The 19,008-nt window shown below is 42.7% G+C and overlaps 2 protein-coding genes across 2 annotated transcripts in view; one reads left to right on the top strand and one right to left on the bottom strand.

The window, feature by feature from the left end:
* ZNF699 (zinc finger protein 699) overlaps positions 1 to 19,008 on the bottom strand; it is a 171,901-nt gene that overhangs the window by 39,085 nt on the left and 113,808 nt on the right. The window lies entirely within an intron of this gene.
* On the top strand, positions 127 to 17,815 carry ZNF317 (zinc finger protein 317). The gene is made up of 7 exons (XM_021705191.2): positions 127 to 174; positions 10,562 to 10,672; positions 11,356 to 11,492; positions 11,956 to 12,082; positions 12,749 to 12,844; positions 14,118 to 14,200; positions 14,702 to 17,815. Exons 2-7 carry the CDS (start codon positions 10,642 to 10,644, stop codon positions 16,019 to 16,021), a joined length of 1,794 nt encoding a protein of 597 aa, XP_021560866.1. The 5' UTR covers positions 127 to 174; positions 10,562 to 10,641; the 3' UTR covers positions 16,022 to 17,815.

The raw sequence follows: 19,008 nt of genomic DNA, 5'->3' as shown, positions 1-19,008 counted from the left end.
GCTCCCGGGAGGCGATTGCGGTTATACACATGGGCAGGGGAGGGGTGCGGCTTCCTCTGGAGTGTTGGGGACTCTCCGCTTCCCCGCCGCAGACCGGACCTGCTGTATGAATTTGGTGTCCCTTCAGCGGCAGCTTCCGTGACCTCCATTCCACCCGATTCTACCCTCAGCCTTGTAAGCCCTGCTTTCCTCACTTAACCCTTTACCCTCGGTCTTCCCGAGGACACGAAAGGCCCACAGGCAGGGAGGAGTAAATGGGGACAGGGACCTGGGACCGGGAAGCCAGGCAGCCAGGCGAGGAGTGTGCTTTAGACTCTGTGATGGGCGATATGAAACGCTGGTACGCGAGGAGTGAAATTTAGGACCACTGTGTTTAGGACAAGGGGGAGGCAATGGTGATCTGGTTTTTAAAAAAGGACTCTTGGGGTGTGGAGGGGAAAGCCCGGCCGAGGTGAATTCAGGACATGTGGGTCAGGAATGGGAGACCGCGAGGACAGTACCTTTGCTCTGCGGTCCATTTTCTCCACCATTAATGGAGGCACACTGGCTTTCTGTTAACATTTGTATTGAATGTTAAATTTTATGTTTAAAGTTTTCGGTACACTTACCTGTTAGTTTAGTTGACTCATGTAAACAGCCTATAACTAGATTTGAAAGTTCACTTCAAAAAAAAGCTCACTTCAACATTCTGTTAATTTAACTTGAGAGTTAGTCCATTAATATTTATTGTGATTACTAAAATTTTGCGGTTTTTACCATCTTACTGTGCTTGGCTGTTTATCCTTTAACTTTCAAGTATTTTTTCATTGGAATGTAAAACATATGCCAAAAAAGATACGGAGACACACACGCATTCTCTTTGCAAAGAGTATGGAAACACACACTCTTAAAAGGACGGCAATAAAGGGAATCTACAAACCAGGCCCAGAAAGATACTACGAAATCGCTAGAACCTATGGTCTTTCCTGCATCCTCCTCTTTCCCCAGGATTTCCTTTATGGATTTTACTGCTTATATGTTTTTCCAAAAATGCATATCCTAGTTTGGGTAATTATTTGTGAATGGACTCACACTCTTAAGTACTTTCAGAGACATCCTTCTTTCCATTAATGCAAGTACACTTTGATATTTCGAGATTTCTAAATATCTTGTAGTTGAAGTACATACACTTAGCCATTCTTTTTCAGGCACTTCATGGCTTAAATTTTAGAGTCAGTTTACAAAGTTCCACCTACTGGAGTTTTATTTTGAAGTTGTGTTGAATCTGTATATGAACTTGGATAATATTGGCATAATTCCATTGTATCTTATCATTAATATTATGTATGTACTTACATATTTTGTAATGCTTTTGAGTAAAGTTTTAAAGGATTTAGGATGTTGTTTTGTTTTTTTAAGACTTTATTTATTTGAGGGGCGCCTGGGTGGCTCAGTCGTTAAGCGTCTGCCTTCGGCTCAGGTCATGATCCCAGGGTCCTGGGGTCGAGCCCCGCGTCGGGCTCCCTGCTCTGCAGGAAGCCTACTTCTCCCTCTCCTGCTTCTCCCTCTCCCACTCCCCTTGCTTGTGTTCCCTCTCTCACTGTGTCTCTCTCTCTGTCAAATAAATAAATAAAAATCTTAAAAAAAAAAAGACTTTATTTATTTATTTATTTGAGAGAGAGCGTGCCCACAAGTGGGGGGAGGGGCAGAGGGAGAGGGAGAAGACAACTCGGGGCTGAGCAGGGGGCCCTGAAGATGACTTGAGCCCAGGACCTCAGGATCATGACCTGAGCCAAAGGCAGACGGTTAACTGACTGAGCCACCTTGGTGCCCCTAGGGGTGTGTGTGTGTGTGTGTGTGTGTGAGAGAGAGAGAGAGAGTTTTGAGAGTTTTGTTGTTGTTAGGTTTATTCCTAGGAACTTTTTTTTAGCGCTTAGGAATTTTTTTTCCCCAGCGGCTTGGTGTGTTGAATTTGGGTTAGTTTTTGTGTAGTGTTTTGAATGTTCTTCAAAGACAGTGTTATCATCTGTATAGAATAAATAGGTAAATTTTTTATTTTCCATTTGCATCGTTCGTGTTTTATTTACTTATTTCACTGGACAGGCTGGGGACTCCTGGTAGCATTGAATGGAGTTTGGATAGCGAACTTTAGGCAGTCCTTTTTTTTTTTTTTCCCCCCTGACCTGGAGGGGAATTGACCTTATGTTTGCTGGAGGCTCTTTTTTTAAGACAGTAAAGGAAGCTCCCTTCTTTTCCTAGTTTAAGAGTTTTTCCTTTTGAACAGTTCAGGTTTTTGTTTTTTTTTTTTTAAGATTTTATTTATTTATTTGACAGAGAGAATGAGAGAGAGAGCACATGAGAGGGGGGAGGGTCAGAGGGAGAAGCAGACTCCCTGCCGAGCAGGGAGCCCGATGCGGGACTCGATCCCGGGACTCCAGGATCATGACCTGAGCCGAAGGCAGTCGCTTAACCAACTGAGCCACCCAGGCGCCCAAACAGTTCAGGTTTTTAATGAGTGATTTTTTTTTTCCTTTCAGCATCTACTTTGACATGTTTATTTTGTGTATCTCAAGCTCTGTAAACAATGGCTGGCTTGTTGTAGGTGCTACTACTGTTGTGCATTGAATGAATGAGCGAATAATATGCTTTTCTTGTTTATCTGACAATTGTTGCAAACTAACCAATTGATTTTCTAATGATTCGTTACATTTGCTTTGGTAAATAACTAGAAAAAGATAGGCACTATTGTGTCATTTTTGGCTTCTATCTGCTAGTGCGTTGGTTATTTGGATCCGTGTTTAAGTAAAATTGGCTTGCAATCATCCTTTTCTGTTTCAAATTTATGCCAGCCTCATAAAATGGGGTGGGAATGTTCTCTCTGTTTTCTAAACTCTGGAATATTTTGCCTAAGAATAGAATCACTTTTTCCTTAAAAGGGAGCTGTGCCAGAAGAACCATTTAAGTCTGGAGTTTTCTTTGTGGAAATTTTTCGAGCTGTTGTTTCAGTTCCTTTAAGGGTCACAGTGATGTAAGAAAGGTGTTAGGGTTCGAAGCCAGTGGCCAAGAAAGAATTCTTGAGACGTCTTTGGTGCAAAGAGGTGGTTTTACTAAAGCACGGGGACAGGACCCCTGGACAGAAGGAGCTACACTGGGGTCATGAGGAGTGGACCATGATACACTTTCAGGTTGGATAGCGTAAGCCTCCCAGGTATTTTGGAAACAAGGTTTCCAGGATCCTGAGGTGTCTACCTATTGTTAGGAAAAGGTCATTTATTATTGTTTAGTAAACCCTCAGTCATGAGACCCTTCAGATGTGTATTGGTGGGTCATATGCTTGGAGGATGATTGCCAACATGTATCTTGGGGGATAAAGGAGATAAAGGAAATTTCCAAAGGAATTTTTATATGTTGAAGTAGACTTAACAGGATCCTGGGGGTCGGGCCTGAGATTGCCTTTTGCCCTAAGCAAAGTATTAACATCAAGGCAGCTGAGTTCCTAGAGGAATGTCACTGCCTGTTTCAAGGACTTGTCAAGGGTCTGTAATTAGTAAGGAAATTTAATAATTTTTCTTCTGCCTTTGTTTTCCACATCAATTGGGCATCTAAGTTCTTTATTTCATTATGGTGAGTAAAATTTCTTTAGGAACTTAATTCATTCCTTCTAAGGTTTAAATTGTATAGTCAAAGTTGTTAATAAAGTTCTTATTATATTGCTAATGTCTGTCACATCTGTATTGTAATCTGGTTTTTCATTCTTATATTTTCCTTTTTTAAAAAAATAAAATAAATCCTGCCAAAATTTTGTCAGTTTTGGTTTTTTTAGAGAACTTTTGGCTTGATTGAGCCACTTCACAATATGAATGTCTTCTTCTGTTTTATAACTCTGTTCTTTATAGTTTTCCTCCTTTTACTTTTTTGGGATGTCTCTTTCCAGTTTCTAACATTGGGCACCTGTCACATTCCAAAGAATGTGGTATCTTGTTATATTTCAGTTCTAAATATTGAATATTATGATTTCTTTGACATGTGAATTATTTAGGAATTTTTTTTTTCTTTACTATCCATTCCTGTGACATTTTTCTGGTTATCTTTTGGGCATTGTTTGGTAATTTCCTGGCGCTGTTTTCAGAGAGAGATGCCATTTTCTGAGACACAGTGTGCCTCTGTGGTTGGATTTTATAGTAGCCAGGGTATGTGATTTCATCTTGTTCAATCTGCATGTAGTTATTGACTTGTCTGCTTGCGCTGTATTAGTGAGAGCTCTGGTGGTGGCTTTGTCCATTCTCCTCAGAGTTCTGTCCTTTTTTATTTTTTTCATGTGTTTGAGGATGTGAAAACATACATACAGCTTCTTCTTGAATTCAGTCTGGAATACCTCAGTTTTCTCTATGAACCTTTCTACCTTAATCCTGGTGCGGGGCTTGATCCCAGAACCCTGGGATCATGACCTGGCAAAAGAGACACTTAACCAGCTGAGCCACCCAGGCACCCTTTTCCGTACATTTTTTTCTTTTTTTTAAGAGTTTAGTTAGTTAGTTAGTTATTTTAGAGAGGGCATGCAAGCAGTGGGAGGGAGAAGGACAAGCAGACTCCATGCTGAGTGCGGAGCCTGACACAGGGCTCCACTTGACCCCAGGGCCCTGAGATCATGACCTGAGCTGAAATCTAGAGTCAGATGCTTAACCAACTGAGCCACCCAGGCACCCCTTTCTCCTTACTTTTTGAATTTATTTATGTATTTATTTACCCTGAAGAGGTTGGATTAGAAGGGAGGGCAGACATCTCCGTCCTTGTTTGTAATAGGAGTGGAGGAGAATATCAGAGATCAGTTTTGGGAGGAATTTTGGTAGAACTAGAGACCAAAAAATTAGAAATACTCCTTTTAACTTTTTAAGGTAAAGTATAATTTATATTGAAGACAAGTTACAGATCTTAGATCCAGCTTGATGAATTTTTTGACAGTTGTGTACATTGTGTAACCTCTAACTAAAAAAAATAAAATAAGGGCGCCTGGGTGGCTCAGTTGGTTAAGCGACTGCCTTCGGCTCAGGTCATGATCCTGGAGTCCCAGGATCGAGTCCTGCATCGGGCTCCCTGCTCGGCGGGGAGTCTGCTTCTCCCTCTGACCCTCCTCCCTCTCATGCTCTCTGTCTCTCATTGTCTCTCTCAAATAAATAAATAAAATCTTTAAAAAAAATAAAATAAAAATATGAAGAATATTTCAGTTGCTCTAGAAAGTTCCTCTTCTCAGTCTCTTCATCTCATACTCTTCCACTGAGACAGCCACTTTTTTACTTCTATTGACTGAAATAAACAAGTTTTGCTAACAACCTAAATAAGTTTGCTATTTTGTAGATGTCATATAACTGGAATCAGAACATTTTTTGTGTCTGGTTTCTGTTGATCAACATTGTAGACATTCAACCATGTTGTGTGTCTCAGTAGTTTTTATTCTTCAGTAGTATTCCATTGTACACACCACAATTTGTTTATCCATTCTGTGGTTGATGGATATTTAGATTGTTTACAGTTTGGGGTTATTATGAAATCAGATTGTTATGAACATTTTTGTATGAGTCTTTTGTAACATGTTTTTAAAATTTTCTCTTGGGTAAATATCGATAGGTGGAATGGCTGAGTTAAATGGTAAGTGTACTTTTAAGAAACTGGCACACTGTTGTCCATGGTAGTTGAACTGTTTCAACCCCAGCTATCCATCCTTGCCAACATTTGATGTTGGTAGTCTTTTATTTTGGCCACTCTACTGGGTTGAAATCCAGTATCTTCAGTTTTGTTTTGCATTCATCTGATGACTAATGATGTTGAGTACCTTTTGACAAACTTATTATATTGGTTATTCATTATATTTTGTGAAGTGTCTTTAGCCTTTTTTGTTGAGTTGTTTTGGGGTTTTTTTGGTAGGAGTTCTTTATGTACTTTGAATATGAACTCTTTGTTAAGTATATGTACTCCAAATATTTTTTCTCAATCTGTGGCTTGCCTGTTCATTTTTTTTTTTTTTTTTTGAATTGAGGTATAATTGATACAGCACTATGCTATATCAATTAGTTTCAGGTGTATAGTGTAATGATTCAATATTTGTATGTATTGCAAAGTGATCACTACAGTAAGTGTGTAGTTAATATCATCACCATACATAGTTATAGATTTTTTTATGTTGTGATGAGAACTTTCAAGATCCACTCTCCTAGGGCGCCTGGGTGGCTCAGTTGGTTAAGCGACTGCCTTGGGCTCAGGTCATGATCCTGGAGTCCCGGGATCGAGTCCCGCATCAGGCTCCCTGCTCGGCAGGGAGTCTGCTTCTCCCTCTGACCCTCCTCCCTCTCATGTGCTCTCTCTCTCTCTCTTCTCATCCTCTCTCTCAAATAAATAAATAAAATCTTAAAAAAAAAAAAAAAAGATCCACTCTCCTAGTGGATTTCCCCTCAGTTTTCTTAAATTGAAATATAGTTAACACACAATGTTACAGTAGTTTCAGGTGTAAAAACTTCATGCTGTGCTCACCACAAGTGTAGCTACCATTTATCACCGTTCAATTGGACTATATTATTCCTGTTGTACCCTGCCCTACCTACTTTTAAATATGTACTACAATATTTTTAACTGTAGTCACCATGCTGTACGTTATATCCCCATGACTTACTCATTTTATAACTGGAAATTTGTACCTTTTAACCCCCTCCACCCATTTAACCCATCCCCTGCCTCAGGCAATCACCAATCTGTTCTCTTACCCACAACCTTGTTTTCTGGTTTTTCTTATAGATTCCACATAGAAGTGAAAACATATAATATTTATCTCTTTCTTTCTGTCCACTTATTATAAGACTGCTTATTTCACTTTGCACAATGCCCTCAAAGTGTATCCATGTGGCAAATGACTAGATTCCATTTTTTTAGTGACTGAGCAATATTCAGGTGCATGTGCATGCACACCACATTTTCTTTGCCTGTTCATCCATCGGTGGACACTTCGGTCGTTTCCATATCTTGGCTATTGTAAATAATGCTGCAGTGAACATAGGGGTGCAGATGTGTTTTCAAATTAATGTTTCATTCAGGTGAATACCCAGAAGTGGAATTGCTGGATCATATGGTAGTTCTATTTTAATTTTTTGAGGAACCTCTGTTCTATTTTCCGTAGTGGCTGTGCCAATTTACATTCCCACCAACAGTGCATGAGGTTCCCTTTCTTCCACCTCCTCACTAACACTTGTTATATCTTGTCTTTTTTTTAAGATCTTATTTATTTTAGAGAGAGAGAGAGAGAACTCTAGTGGGGGGAGGGGCAGAGGGAGAAGAAAAGAGAATCCCAAGCAGGCTCGATCTCACGATCCTGAGATCAGGATGTGAGCCAAAATCAATAGACACTTAGCCTACTGAGCCTCTTGTCTTCCTTTTTTTTTTTTTTTTAAATTTAAAAAAATTTTTAATTTCTTTTTTGAGTAATCTCTACACTCAGTGTGGGGCTTAAACTCACAACCCCAAGATCAAGAGTTGGGTGCTCTATTGACTAAGCCAGCCGGGCACCCATTTTCTTGTCTTTTTTGATAATAGTCATTCTAACAGGTGTGAGGTGTTATCTCATTGTGGTTTGACTTTCATTTCCCTAATGTTTAGTGATGTTGAGCATCTTCTCGGGTGTATGTTAGCCATCTGTATTTCTTTTTTGGGAAAATGTCTCTTCAGATCCTCTGCTCATTTTGTTATTGGATTGGTTTTTTGCTGTTGAGTTGTATGAGTCTTTTATATATTTAGACATTAACTCCTTATCAGATATGATTCGCAAATATTTTTTTCTGTTAGGTAGGTTGCCTTTTCATTTTGTTGATGGTTTCCTTTACTGTAGAGAAGCTTTTTAGTTTGATGTAGTCCCACTTATTTTTGCTTTTGTTTCCAAGTCGAAAAATAATTGCTAAGACCAATGTCAAGAGGCTTACTGCTTAGGTTTCCTTTTAGGAGTTTTGTGGTTTCAGGTCTTATATTCATTCATGTCTTTAATCCATTTTGAGTTAATTTTTGTGTGTGGTGTAAGATAGTGATCCAGATTCCTTCTTTTGCATGTGGCCATGTACTTGTGCCCACATTATTTATTGAAGTGACTGTCCTTTCCTCATTGTATGTTATTAGATTTTTTGTCATAAAGTAATTGACTATGTATGTGTGACTTTACTTCTGGTCTCATTTTTGTTGCATTGATCTATGTGTTTTATGCTAGACTATTCATTTTCTTTTTTTTTTCTCTTTTTTTTTAAAGATTTTATTCATTTATTTGAGAGAGAGAGAATGAGAGACAGCACGAGAGGGAGGAGGGTCAGAGGGAGAAGCAGACTCCCCGCTGAGCAGGGAGCCCGATGCGGGACTCGATCCCGGGACTCCAGGATCATGACCTGAGCCGAAGGCAGTCGCTTAACCAACTGAGCCACCCAGGCGCCCTAGACTATTCATTTTCTTAATGATGTTACTTGACTAAAGGTGTTTAATTTTGGGAAAGTCATTCTACTTGTATCTAGTCTAAAATACTGTTGTGTAAGTCGAGATGGTTAAAATATTTTCTGTGGGTTTTATTTTTTGTTTTCTGATTGATTTCAAAAGTTTTTAATTAAAATTTTTGCTTATGCAGTGATAATAGAAAATGCAGTTCCTTTTTACCCATTGAGTTCTTTCAGTACCATTTATTAAGACTGCTTTCCCTACTGAATCTCTTTCTTCTCTTACTGAAAATAATTTGTGCACATGTAGGTTTGTTTCTAACTCTGTTCTATTCTATTGACCTATTTGTTACTTATTCCAGTAACTCTTCATTACTCCCATCCAAGTACTAACCAGGCCCGACCCTGCTTAGCTTCCAAGATCAGACGAGATCGGGCGCGTTCAGGGTGGTATGGCCGTAGACAGTAATCTTCATTACTGTGGTGAACTTAGTAGTATGAATCCTCTGAATTTGTTTTTCTTTCTTAACATTGTTCCGGCTCCTCTAGATCTTTTGCGTTTTGTTATACATTTTACTTTTTTTGTATCTTTTTTTTTTTTCGATGTGGGACTTGAACTCACGACCCTGAGATCAAAACCTGAGTTGAAATCAAGAGTTGGATGCTTAACCAACTTATCCATCCAGGCACCCCTGGTGTACATTTTAGATTTGGCTTGAGGGCGCCTGGGTGGCTCAGATGGTTGAGCGTCTGCCTTCGGCTCAGGTCATGATCTCAGGGTCCTGGGATCGAGTCCCACATGGGGCTCCCTGCTCCTTGGGAGCCTGCTTCTCCCTCTGCCTCTCTCTCTCTCTCTGTCTCTCATAAATAAATAAATAAAATCTTTAGAAAAAAAAATAGATTTGGCTTGAAACTTCTAGAGAAAAAGCCTGCTGGGATTTTGATAGGGATTGCATTGTATTGGCAGGTGAACTCAGGGAGAATAAATGCTACCGTAATAATAATGATTCTTGTAGTCTCTGAAAGTGATATTGCTGCCTAGTTATTTAGGTCTTTAATTTTTTTTCAGCAGTGTTTCACATTTTTTGTTGTCGAGGTCTTACACAGCTTCTAACTTATTCCTAGATATTTTATATGTCTTAGGCTATCATAATTGGCTTTTTTTTTTAAGTTTCATTTTCCAGTTTTTTTGCTGAAGTATGTTTTTTTAGTTGAGATTACTGTGAAATGAAAACAAGATTATTTGGTGAAAGTAAGAGTAATGATAAAACAGTTTTTGATTCAGGAAAAACTGGCAAGATTTGTACATGGTTTTGGAGAGATTGGAAGGTCAGGTTTCATAGTATGCTTTTCTCGAATGTAGGTGCTCCTTTCACAACTGAAGGTTAGGGGTTGTGTGCAGAGTGGTCTTGCCAGGTACCTTCAGAGAGGAGGTAAATGGTTGGAGTCATCCAAGGCCGGTCTTTTGGTCAGTAGGTGTTATAATGGGCAGAGAGTAGTCGATGTTTTAGATCCATAATGACTTCCAGCTGGGTAGGTGGGGTGGTGAAAAAATGAATATGCTGTTAGGGAGCAAGATGGTAACAACATGGGTGGCCTGGAATTCTCTCTCAAGTGAGAGTTTGAAGTGTTAATAGAGGAGATTTTGTAGAGAGCAAGATCTCTGAGTCATTATCTGCAAGGTGAAGCTGATTCCAGTGATGACAAGGCCTGGACCATGGCCAAGGTGTATGTGTTGGTGTGGCGTGTGTGGCCAAAAGGCACTGGAGATTAGAACACGTGGTTCTACGTGGACCATCCTCGTGGCTGCTAGAACCATCCTAAGTCATGGTGAGCCTTAAAGTTGGAAGGAAGAGGAGAAGTCTGGAGCCCAAGTGTTTATCGAGTAAGGGAGTCAGACAAGTTGTGCTTGGGGACAGATTACCTGGAGAACTGATCTGAATCTTACTTGAGGCGCATCAGGGACCTTCCCCGCATTGCCTGGAGGATCCTGGGAAGAGAAGGGCCCGTGACAGGGTCCTAGGTAGAACTTGCTGCTCCAGAGAGGAGATGCAGGAAAGCAGAAGTCAGAATTCTGTGAGCCCGAGAGGCAGGACCGCTCCTAGTAGTGCTTTTCTCATTTACTACAGATGCCTGCTCCAAGAGTCCTGTGACAGCTTCCTGCCACCAGTGCCCTGTTGTTCAGGCAAATCGACTTCATTCTCACGGGATGGCAGCTCTTGGTCTGTCTTCCACATGTGGTAAGTTCTTGGGGTGATGAATGGATGCCCTCAGAAGTCCAGCTTAAGTGGCCCCTGGACGTCACAGAGGTCAAGGGTGTGCATGGCCAGAGGGAGGGCTGCCAGAGAGGCTGGAGGAACTGGAAAGAGGAGGGAGCAAAGTCTTGGTATCCTCCCAGTGACTGTGTCTGATTTGGGGTCTTTGTGAGTTTGGGTGAAGTAGGGATAGTGTGTGGTTGGTGTATAAGGAAGGACTGTAATGGGTAACCCTCTATTAGTTTTTATTATTATTATCATTATTAAAGGTTTTCTTTTTAAGTAATCTCTTCACCCAGCGTGGGGTTCAAACTCACAATCCCGAGATCAAGAGTCGCAGGCTCCACCAACTGAGTCAGCCAGGTGCCCCTATTATTTTTTTTTATCCATTTATTATTGTGATAAATCTGAGCAGAGTAACAGGTCTGCCTCTTAGAGCTTTAATTTCTTCACTCATTGATTGAGAACACATATCACTTTGGGTATGAAAGCCCACCGTCCTTTTTCCGTCCATGAGCGGAGGAGGGCTGCTCTGGCTCGTTACAAGACATTGCGTGTGTGAAAGAGAGACGGGGATTGGCACTGCACACTTACACTGGGTGTGGGGCATTTTCCTGATCTCTGAGTGTCGCGCAGGCTCTAATCCTCATGGATCTGCTCTTCTCCAGCTGTGTCCACCCAGGACCCTGCCTGTATCCAGGAGTCAGAAGTTTCTCCTTCAAAAGACCATTCCTGTTCTCAGGATGTGGACCTGTTTGCTTGCAGTGGCCTAGAACCCCCTATGCTGGCAGGTGTTGGTTCTCAGGTATGAGATCTCTGGGCCCCTGGGGGTGGGAGAGGCACTTCCCTAGAATGCGCTCAGCACCACTTGTTAGAGTTCTTTGAGCGCCTCCCCTAGGCTGATCAATGCGTGATCAGGGCACAGGAGAAAAAGCCAGAGACTGTTGTAAGGCTCTCCTGGTATCAGGGACCTGGTTAGGGGACATGAACTTGTGTAGCAGGTCCTTCTCTCATAACAGAGCTCAGAATGCTCAGCTCAAAGCTAGAGAGCTTTGGTCCCATGTTAGCAAGAGTTTGAATTTGAAGAGATGGGATCACCTCATAGTGAAGAGCCTTGAGGACTGGCTTCTGGAACACATTTGAGACCCCAGAACCCCTCCGAAAATCCTGTGTTTGGAGTCTTGTGCCCAGGCTTCAGCCTCAGCCATCTTTCTGTGAACACAGATAGGCTGGTTTCTTACTGACCCCAAATGTGTGTGGTGATTCAGGAGTCAGTGACTTTCCAGGATGTTGCTGTGGACTTCACTGAGAAGGAGTGGCCCTTGCTGGATTCTTCTCAGAGAAAACTGTACAAAGATGTGATGTTGGAGAACTACAGCAACCTCGCCTCAGTGGGTAAGGCTGGAATCATTTTTCTGTTTGAGTATCAGATGTTTTTGTTTTGAGTACTTGCTGTGACCCAGGGACTGCGGGGATTTGGAACATAATTGTGACCAAGCCGAGCTGGTGCCCCACTCACAGTGTCTCCTAGTGGTTGTTGAGACCTGTTCATTGCCTTGACCTTGGACATTGTCACGTGTGTCTGAGTTTGGGCATAGGTTTCTTTTTTTTTTTTTTTTTTTAAAGATTTTATTTATTCATTTGAGACACAGAGAGAGAGAGAGAAAGCATGAGCAGGGAGAGAGGCAGAGGCAGAGGGAGAAGCAGGCTCCTTGCTGAGCCAGGAGCCTGATGTGGGGCTCGATCCGAGGACCCTGGGATCATGACCTGAGCTGAAGGCAGACGCTTAACCATCTGAGCCATCCAGGCGCCTGGGCATAGGTTTCTGAGTTAAGAAATCCTCATTCCTTTGAAGGGCGAAGCGTATGGGTCTTTGTGGTTTTGTGTTTTATGAAAGTCTTTCGCTGTGTTCCTTAGAAATTTGGCACCATCATTTTGCTGCTCCTAAGTCAGACTTGTCCATCTTCAGAACACTGAAGACCAAAACATTGACCCCAGCCTAACGGAAGGGGTTGTCCTCTGCACGATCCTCCCTCAACATGTGTCTTTCCCCGTGAGTAGGGTATCAGGTGGGCAAACCCAGCCTCATCTCCCACTTGGAGCAAGAAGAGGAGCTGAGGACAGAGGAGAGGGCACTTCACCGAGCCACATCTCCCGGTAAGCACCAGGCAGACGCAGGTACTTCTGGATACCTGCTGTACTGAGTGATGGAATGGAGGGAGATCCACTAGGAAATGTCACCCAGGGAAATTTGAGAATGGTCCTTCTCCGTTCTCTCACAAGTCCTTTGGTCCCACTGTCCTCTCCCGTGTGTGTGCATGTGTGTGTATTTCTTTTGTTGCTTTTGTCTATCTACTTACTTTTTGTTGAGATATAACTGACATGACACTGTTAGTGTCATAATGATTTAGTATTTGTATATATTGCAAAGTGATCACCACAGTAAGTCTGATTAAAATCACATCCATTACCACACAGTTACAAAAATATTTTTTCCTTGTGATGAGAACTTTTAAGATTTACTGTCTTAGCAGCTTTCAGTGCATTATAGTATCATTAACTGTAGTCACCATGTGTGTGTTACATCCCCAGGACTTACTTACTTCGTCACTGGGCGTTTGTACCTTTCGTGTACCTTTTGACCTTCTTCACACCCGTTTGTCCACCACCACCTCTGACAACCACCACCAATCTGTTGTCTGTATCCATGAGCTCAGTTGTTCTGGGGGGGGGGGGGGGGGGGGGGCGGTGTTTTGATTTTTGTTTTTAGATTCCACACTTCAGTGAGATAAGGTATGTTTTCCTTTGTCTTATCTCACTTAGCATTATGCCCTCTATCCTTGTCGAAAATGGGAAGAGTCCCTTTTTTATGGCTGAATAATACTCCATTGTGTATATATACCACATTTTCTCCATCTGTTCATCTCTCAAGGGACGCTTAGGTTGCTTCCATTGCCTTGGCTATTGTAAATAATGCCGCTGTGAATGTGGGGGTGTGGCTATCTTTTCAAGGTAGTGTTTTTGTTTCCTTTGAATAAATACCCAGAAGCAGAATTGCTTGACGTCATCTTTAAATCCGACATGTCCACATGAGCTCTGTCCCATCCTTTCATTCCACTCAACATTCCTGGGCATACTCTTTCTGTTGTTATCAGTGTCAGTCTTTGAAGAATTTATTCCTTAGTGAATCAAGTGAAATGTCTCCCCTGTCACTGCCAGATGCCTCACACAGCCACAGTTCGCAGACATTTTTACTCACATGTGGGTTTCTCCCCTTTAACATCACCTTTCCTTCTTTAGGGTTAGTATTGCAAAGAAATTCCCTCCTCTTCCCCCCCCCCCACCCCATCTTTGTCACTACCATCTCACCATCTTCTTTCTCTAGCTAATATTTCTCTCCCCGGGTTAATATTTTACCAATTTGTTTCAGATTGGGAGACTCCGTCTAAAAGCAAATGGTCCATTCTCATGGAAGGCATTTTTGGGAAGGAAACATCCAGCGGTGTGACCGTGGTAAGAGTTCCTTGGGATAATCCCAGGTCTCCCATGCTGGGAGAAGACAGGGGCAGCCTCAGAAAAGCAGCTCAAGAACCAAGCGAGTGGCCTTCCCTGAGAGGCAGCTGTTTCAGACACTGAATATCACAGCTTTGGGGGAAAACCCTAAACCGAGCCTCAAATTTCTTGACTTAGAGTTGTGGCAACCAAATCTTGCTGTAACTGTGCCTCAGCTAGTGAGTGTTGGGGCTCAATTCAGATTTAAACAGTTAACAAAATATATATGCAAAAAGCTTTGTGAAAGTTACAGCCATGGAGCCTTAGGGGGTGGTGTCCACCTTTTCATTTGTTAGAGGCCAGATGGGGCAGGAGCAGGGCTTTGGCACTGCAAATCATGATGTCATTCGTCACAGTGATGTGCTTCTACTTCCAATAATTCGTGTGGGGATGACTGTAGATGATTTGTAGGGATGTGGTGAGTTGTGGGAAATGCCTTAGTCAGCACTCCTCTCTTAACAGGAAAGAACACGTCTCGGAGAGAAATCCACCGAGTACACTCACCTGTTTGAAGTCTTCAGCATGGGCACTCATCTTACTCAGCAGATGGGAAGGCACGCTGGCAAGAGGCCCTATCACCGCCGGGACTGTGGGGCAGCTTTCAAGAACAGGTCACATCTCGCCCAACATGTGAGCATTTACAATGGGAGGAAAATGCATGAATGTCACCAGTGCCAAAAAGCCTTCACCACGAGCGCATCCCTTACGCGGCACAGGAGAATACACACAGGAGAGAAGCCCTACGAATGCAGTGCCTGCGGGAAAGCCTTCAACGATCCCTCTGCCCTCAGGAGTCACGCGAGAACTCACCTCACAGAGAAGCCCTTTGACTGCAGTCAGTGTGGAAACGCCTTCCGAACCCTCTCCTCGCTGAAGATACACATGAGAGTTCACACTGGGGAGAGACCTTACAAGTGTGACGAGTGTGGGAAGGCGTACGGCAGGAGCTGCCACCTCATTGCACACAAACGGACACACACTGGAGAGAGACCCTACGCATGCCACGACTGTGGGAAAGCATTCCAGCATCCCTCGCATCTCAAAGAGCATGTCCGCAATCACACTGGAGAGAAACCCTATGAATGCACGCAGTGTGGAAAAGCCTTCCGATGGAAGTCGAACTTCAACTTGCACAAGAAGAACCACATGGTAGAGAAAACATACGAATGTAAAGAATGTGGGAAATCCTTTGGTGATCTCTTATCACGGAGAAAACACATGAGAATTCATATTGTAAAGAAACCCATTGAATGTAGACAGTGTGGGAAAGCGTTCCGGAACCAATCCATCCTTAAGACACACATGAATTCTCACACCGGCGAGAAACCCTATGGGTGTGATCTGTGTGGGAAAGCCTTCAGTGCGAGCTCAAACCTGACCACACACAGGAAAATCCACACTCAAGAGAGACGCTATGAATGTGCCGCCTGTGGGAAAGTGTTTGGGGACTATTTATCCCGGAGGAGGCACATGAGCATTCATCTGGTAAAGAAACGTGTTGAATGTAGGCAGTGTGGGAAAGCCTTCAGGAACCAGTCGACCCTCAAGACACACATGAGAAGTCACACAGGAGAGAAGCCGTACGAGTGCGATCATTGCGGGAAAGCCTTCAGCATTGGCTCCAACCTTAATGTGCACAGGAGGATACACACTGGGGAGAAGCCCTACGAATGCCTGGCCTGTGGGAAAGCCTTCAGTGACCACTCATCCCTTCGGAGTCACGTGAAAACTCACCGGGGAGAGAAGCTCTTCGTGTCATCCGTGTGGAAGAGGCTCCAGTGATGGGTCTTCTTTAGGGGACACACGCGAGCTCAGACTGGGAGGCGGCCTCGTTGGCGTAAGGAAGGCAGGAGCACTTTGATGAACTCACCTGGGCACAAAAGAGTACCTGTAACAGGAGAAATCCAGTTTGTGTCCTGGCTGGGGAAGACCTGTTTCTTCTCATCACTATGGGGTTTTGTGAGAACTCATGCTGGGGGCAAAAATGTACCTGTGGTGTGCAGAAGCCATCAGAGTACATTCGGCTCTTTAAAGAAAATGAGAAATCTAGGGAGAGAAACCGTAGCTTGGTATTTAATATCAAAATGACTTTAGCACCACCCGGCACCTTCTGGGCTTACGAGTAAGCACACTAGGGAGAGTCTCTGTAAATTCACTCTCTGGGCAAACCTTTACTGGTCTCACCCTGTATTCTTCATGAAAGAAATCATACTAAAGAGATAAATTCTGTAAAGTAGGAATGTGGGAAGGTCTGTAACAGAGGTCAGCAAAGTGGCCAACTGTCTGTTTTTGTATGGCTTGCAATCTAAGAACAGTTGTTCCGTTTTTAAAGAAGAAAAATGTGTGACACACACCACATGCAACTCACAAAGCCTAAAATCCTTACTTTCTGGTCCTTTACAGAAAAACTTGGCCAACCCTTGGTCTACAGCAGCAGTTCCTAACTGGGAGTGATTTTGCTTGTCCGGAGACATTTTAAGTTGTTAAAGCTCAGGGGTGGGGGAGATGCTTCTGGCACATGACGACGCACAGGAGCCCCCGCAGCAAAGAATTATGTGGCCCAAAATGTCGGTATTGCTGAGGTTGAGAAACTTAGCCTGGGACAGCCCTTCAGTTTTTGTGAAATGTTACTCATGCTAGGAGAGTTTTCTATTTAAAACTTCAAAAATATAATCAGTGTAATTCTTTCAGGAAACGTGAGAACCCACACTGCAGACAGTCCCCACATTGAGATGATTTTAGCCACAGCCCCCTCACTTGTGCTTATGAGAATTCATACCCTGATGGAATTTTCTAGTGGATAGGAAATTTATCAGTCTTTAATCATGAGAACAGACCCTAACTCGTTAATTCGTAGTCTCTGTTTTTAAGATTTTGCTCCTTTAATGCTTAGGCTTCATCACACAAGGTTTGTATATAGTATTTTTATTATAATTTCATTCCTGATACGTGTTAATTTCCTTCTGGATAACTTACTTGACCAGTGGACTGTTTAGAATTGTGTTAAATACCATGTAACTTGGGTATATTTAATACCTGTTTGTTACGAGTGTCTAATTCAAATGCATTGGCTCAGCGCACAGTGTCTTCCATTTAGATGGATCCTCTGGAATGTTCTCGGTCTCCTGTCCAGCCAAGAGTGACATACACGTCTCATTGCTCTCCCAGTGTCTCCTCTTTCATGTCAGGAAAATCCAGCTTTTGTCCAATTACTAACGTGTGCTATTTTTAAAAGTCTCTCACCAGTTTTCTGCAGCCAGTACAGTCCTTGTCTCAGCCTGGTCGTTGACCGATAAACAGATGAGAAAGAGCTAGAAAAGGGATTATTCTTACCTGGATTCTTCTACATGTTTTGTTTTTGCTCTTTGCTCTACTTCTCACCTTGCAAGGAGATCAAGTACCCAGTGTTAAAAGATCCATCATGTGACCATGAGGATGCAAGCCACAGGCTAAAGAGGATCCTGCAGAAAAGTCGCAATGATCCTGGCCTCCCCAGTAGCTTCTTTGTCTACACTAGCCATGGATTTGTTATTTCCAGACTTCCTATTACAGGAGGAAAAAAATAAAACATTATTGGCGTAAGTGGCTTTGGATATTTCATTGTTGATCAGATTAATAATTTTTTGTTTGGGGGAGGGTTCTGCTACTCCCAAGTGGTTGCCATCTGTAATACATACACTCGTTCATTAGTAAGGTTTTGTAACTGCCTTGTGTGTGGATATAATCTGCTTATACTTGTAACCGTTGGATATGGGTTTTTTTTACATCTTTAAGCCATGTTTTAAAAGTGTACTTCAAGTCTTTGACATAAGTATTTATTTTCTTGACTTGAAGTAAGTGTATCAGTTTTTACAAAAGCCCTAAGAAGCAAGTACCATCACTATCTCCCTTTTGCGTATGGAGAATCAGAGGCAAGCAAGTTTAGGTTGCTTGTCTGAGGTCAACCCACAAGCCAGTAGTAGTGCTTGTATTTTAGTCCCACTTCTCTTCTGTCTATGCCCTACATCTGTAGCAGTGAATTGGGATTTTTGCCCTCATGGTGCTTACATTCTGCTTAGGGTAAGGCACCTGAAAAAAACATGAGTAAATAAATACGTTGTATATCAAATGGCGGTACACACAGTGGAGGAAAAACTAAGCATGGTGCTGGTGAGAGGGTAGGCAGGAGTTCAGCAGACCTGTTGGGTGGGCTGGGAAAGCCTGCCTTTAAGGGAGCATTTGAGCAGAAATGTCCATGAACTCTGAGTGCGCCATATTGTATTCTGGGGAAGAGCACCCTTGGCAGTTCAGAGGCCGTGAAAAAGAAAACTGCATGGGACCGCCATGCAGTAGCCAAGGGGCCAGTGTGGCCGGAGTGGAGCAAGCTTGGGAGTCACAGAAGATGAGGCTAGAGCTGGGTCAGGATCCTGATCTTGTGGGTTTACTGGAAGGACTTTGCCGTTTATCCTCCATGTGGTAGGAGGTCGGTGGAGGGTTTTGAACAGAGGGGTGGCAACTGTCCGATTTCTGTTTGAATCACTGGCTTCCAGGTTGACCGGCTAAGGAAGGACAATGGACAAACAAGCCTGTTAGGAAGTCGTTGCAGAATTACAGTTAGATACACTGGGGGCCAGATTGGGGAGGTTTGAGAAGCAAATGGATGAATGTAGCTGTAATTCTCACTTCCAGACAGCGGTCATTTGTTCCCTGCAGTGTACCTTTCATATCGCCAGACGTGACTTCGAGTTAGTTGTTTCCGTTTTCCCCAGTTACAAACACTTCTACTTAAA

This window comes from Neomonachus schauinslandi, chromosome 1 (genome assembly GCF_002201575.2).
Source record: "Neomonachus schauinslandi chromosome 1, ASM220157v2, whole genome shotgun sequence".
In the NCBI taxonomy this organism is placed as follows: Eukaryota; Metazoa; Chordata; class Mammalia; order Carnivora; family Phocidae; genus Neomonachus; species Neomonachus schauinslandi.
Note: the sequence above shows the minus strand (reverse complement) of the source record. Positions and strands in the feature narration are given on the sequence as shown.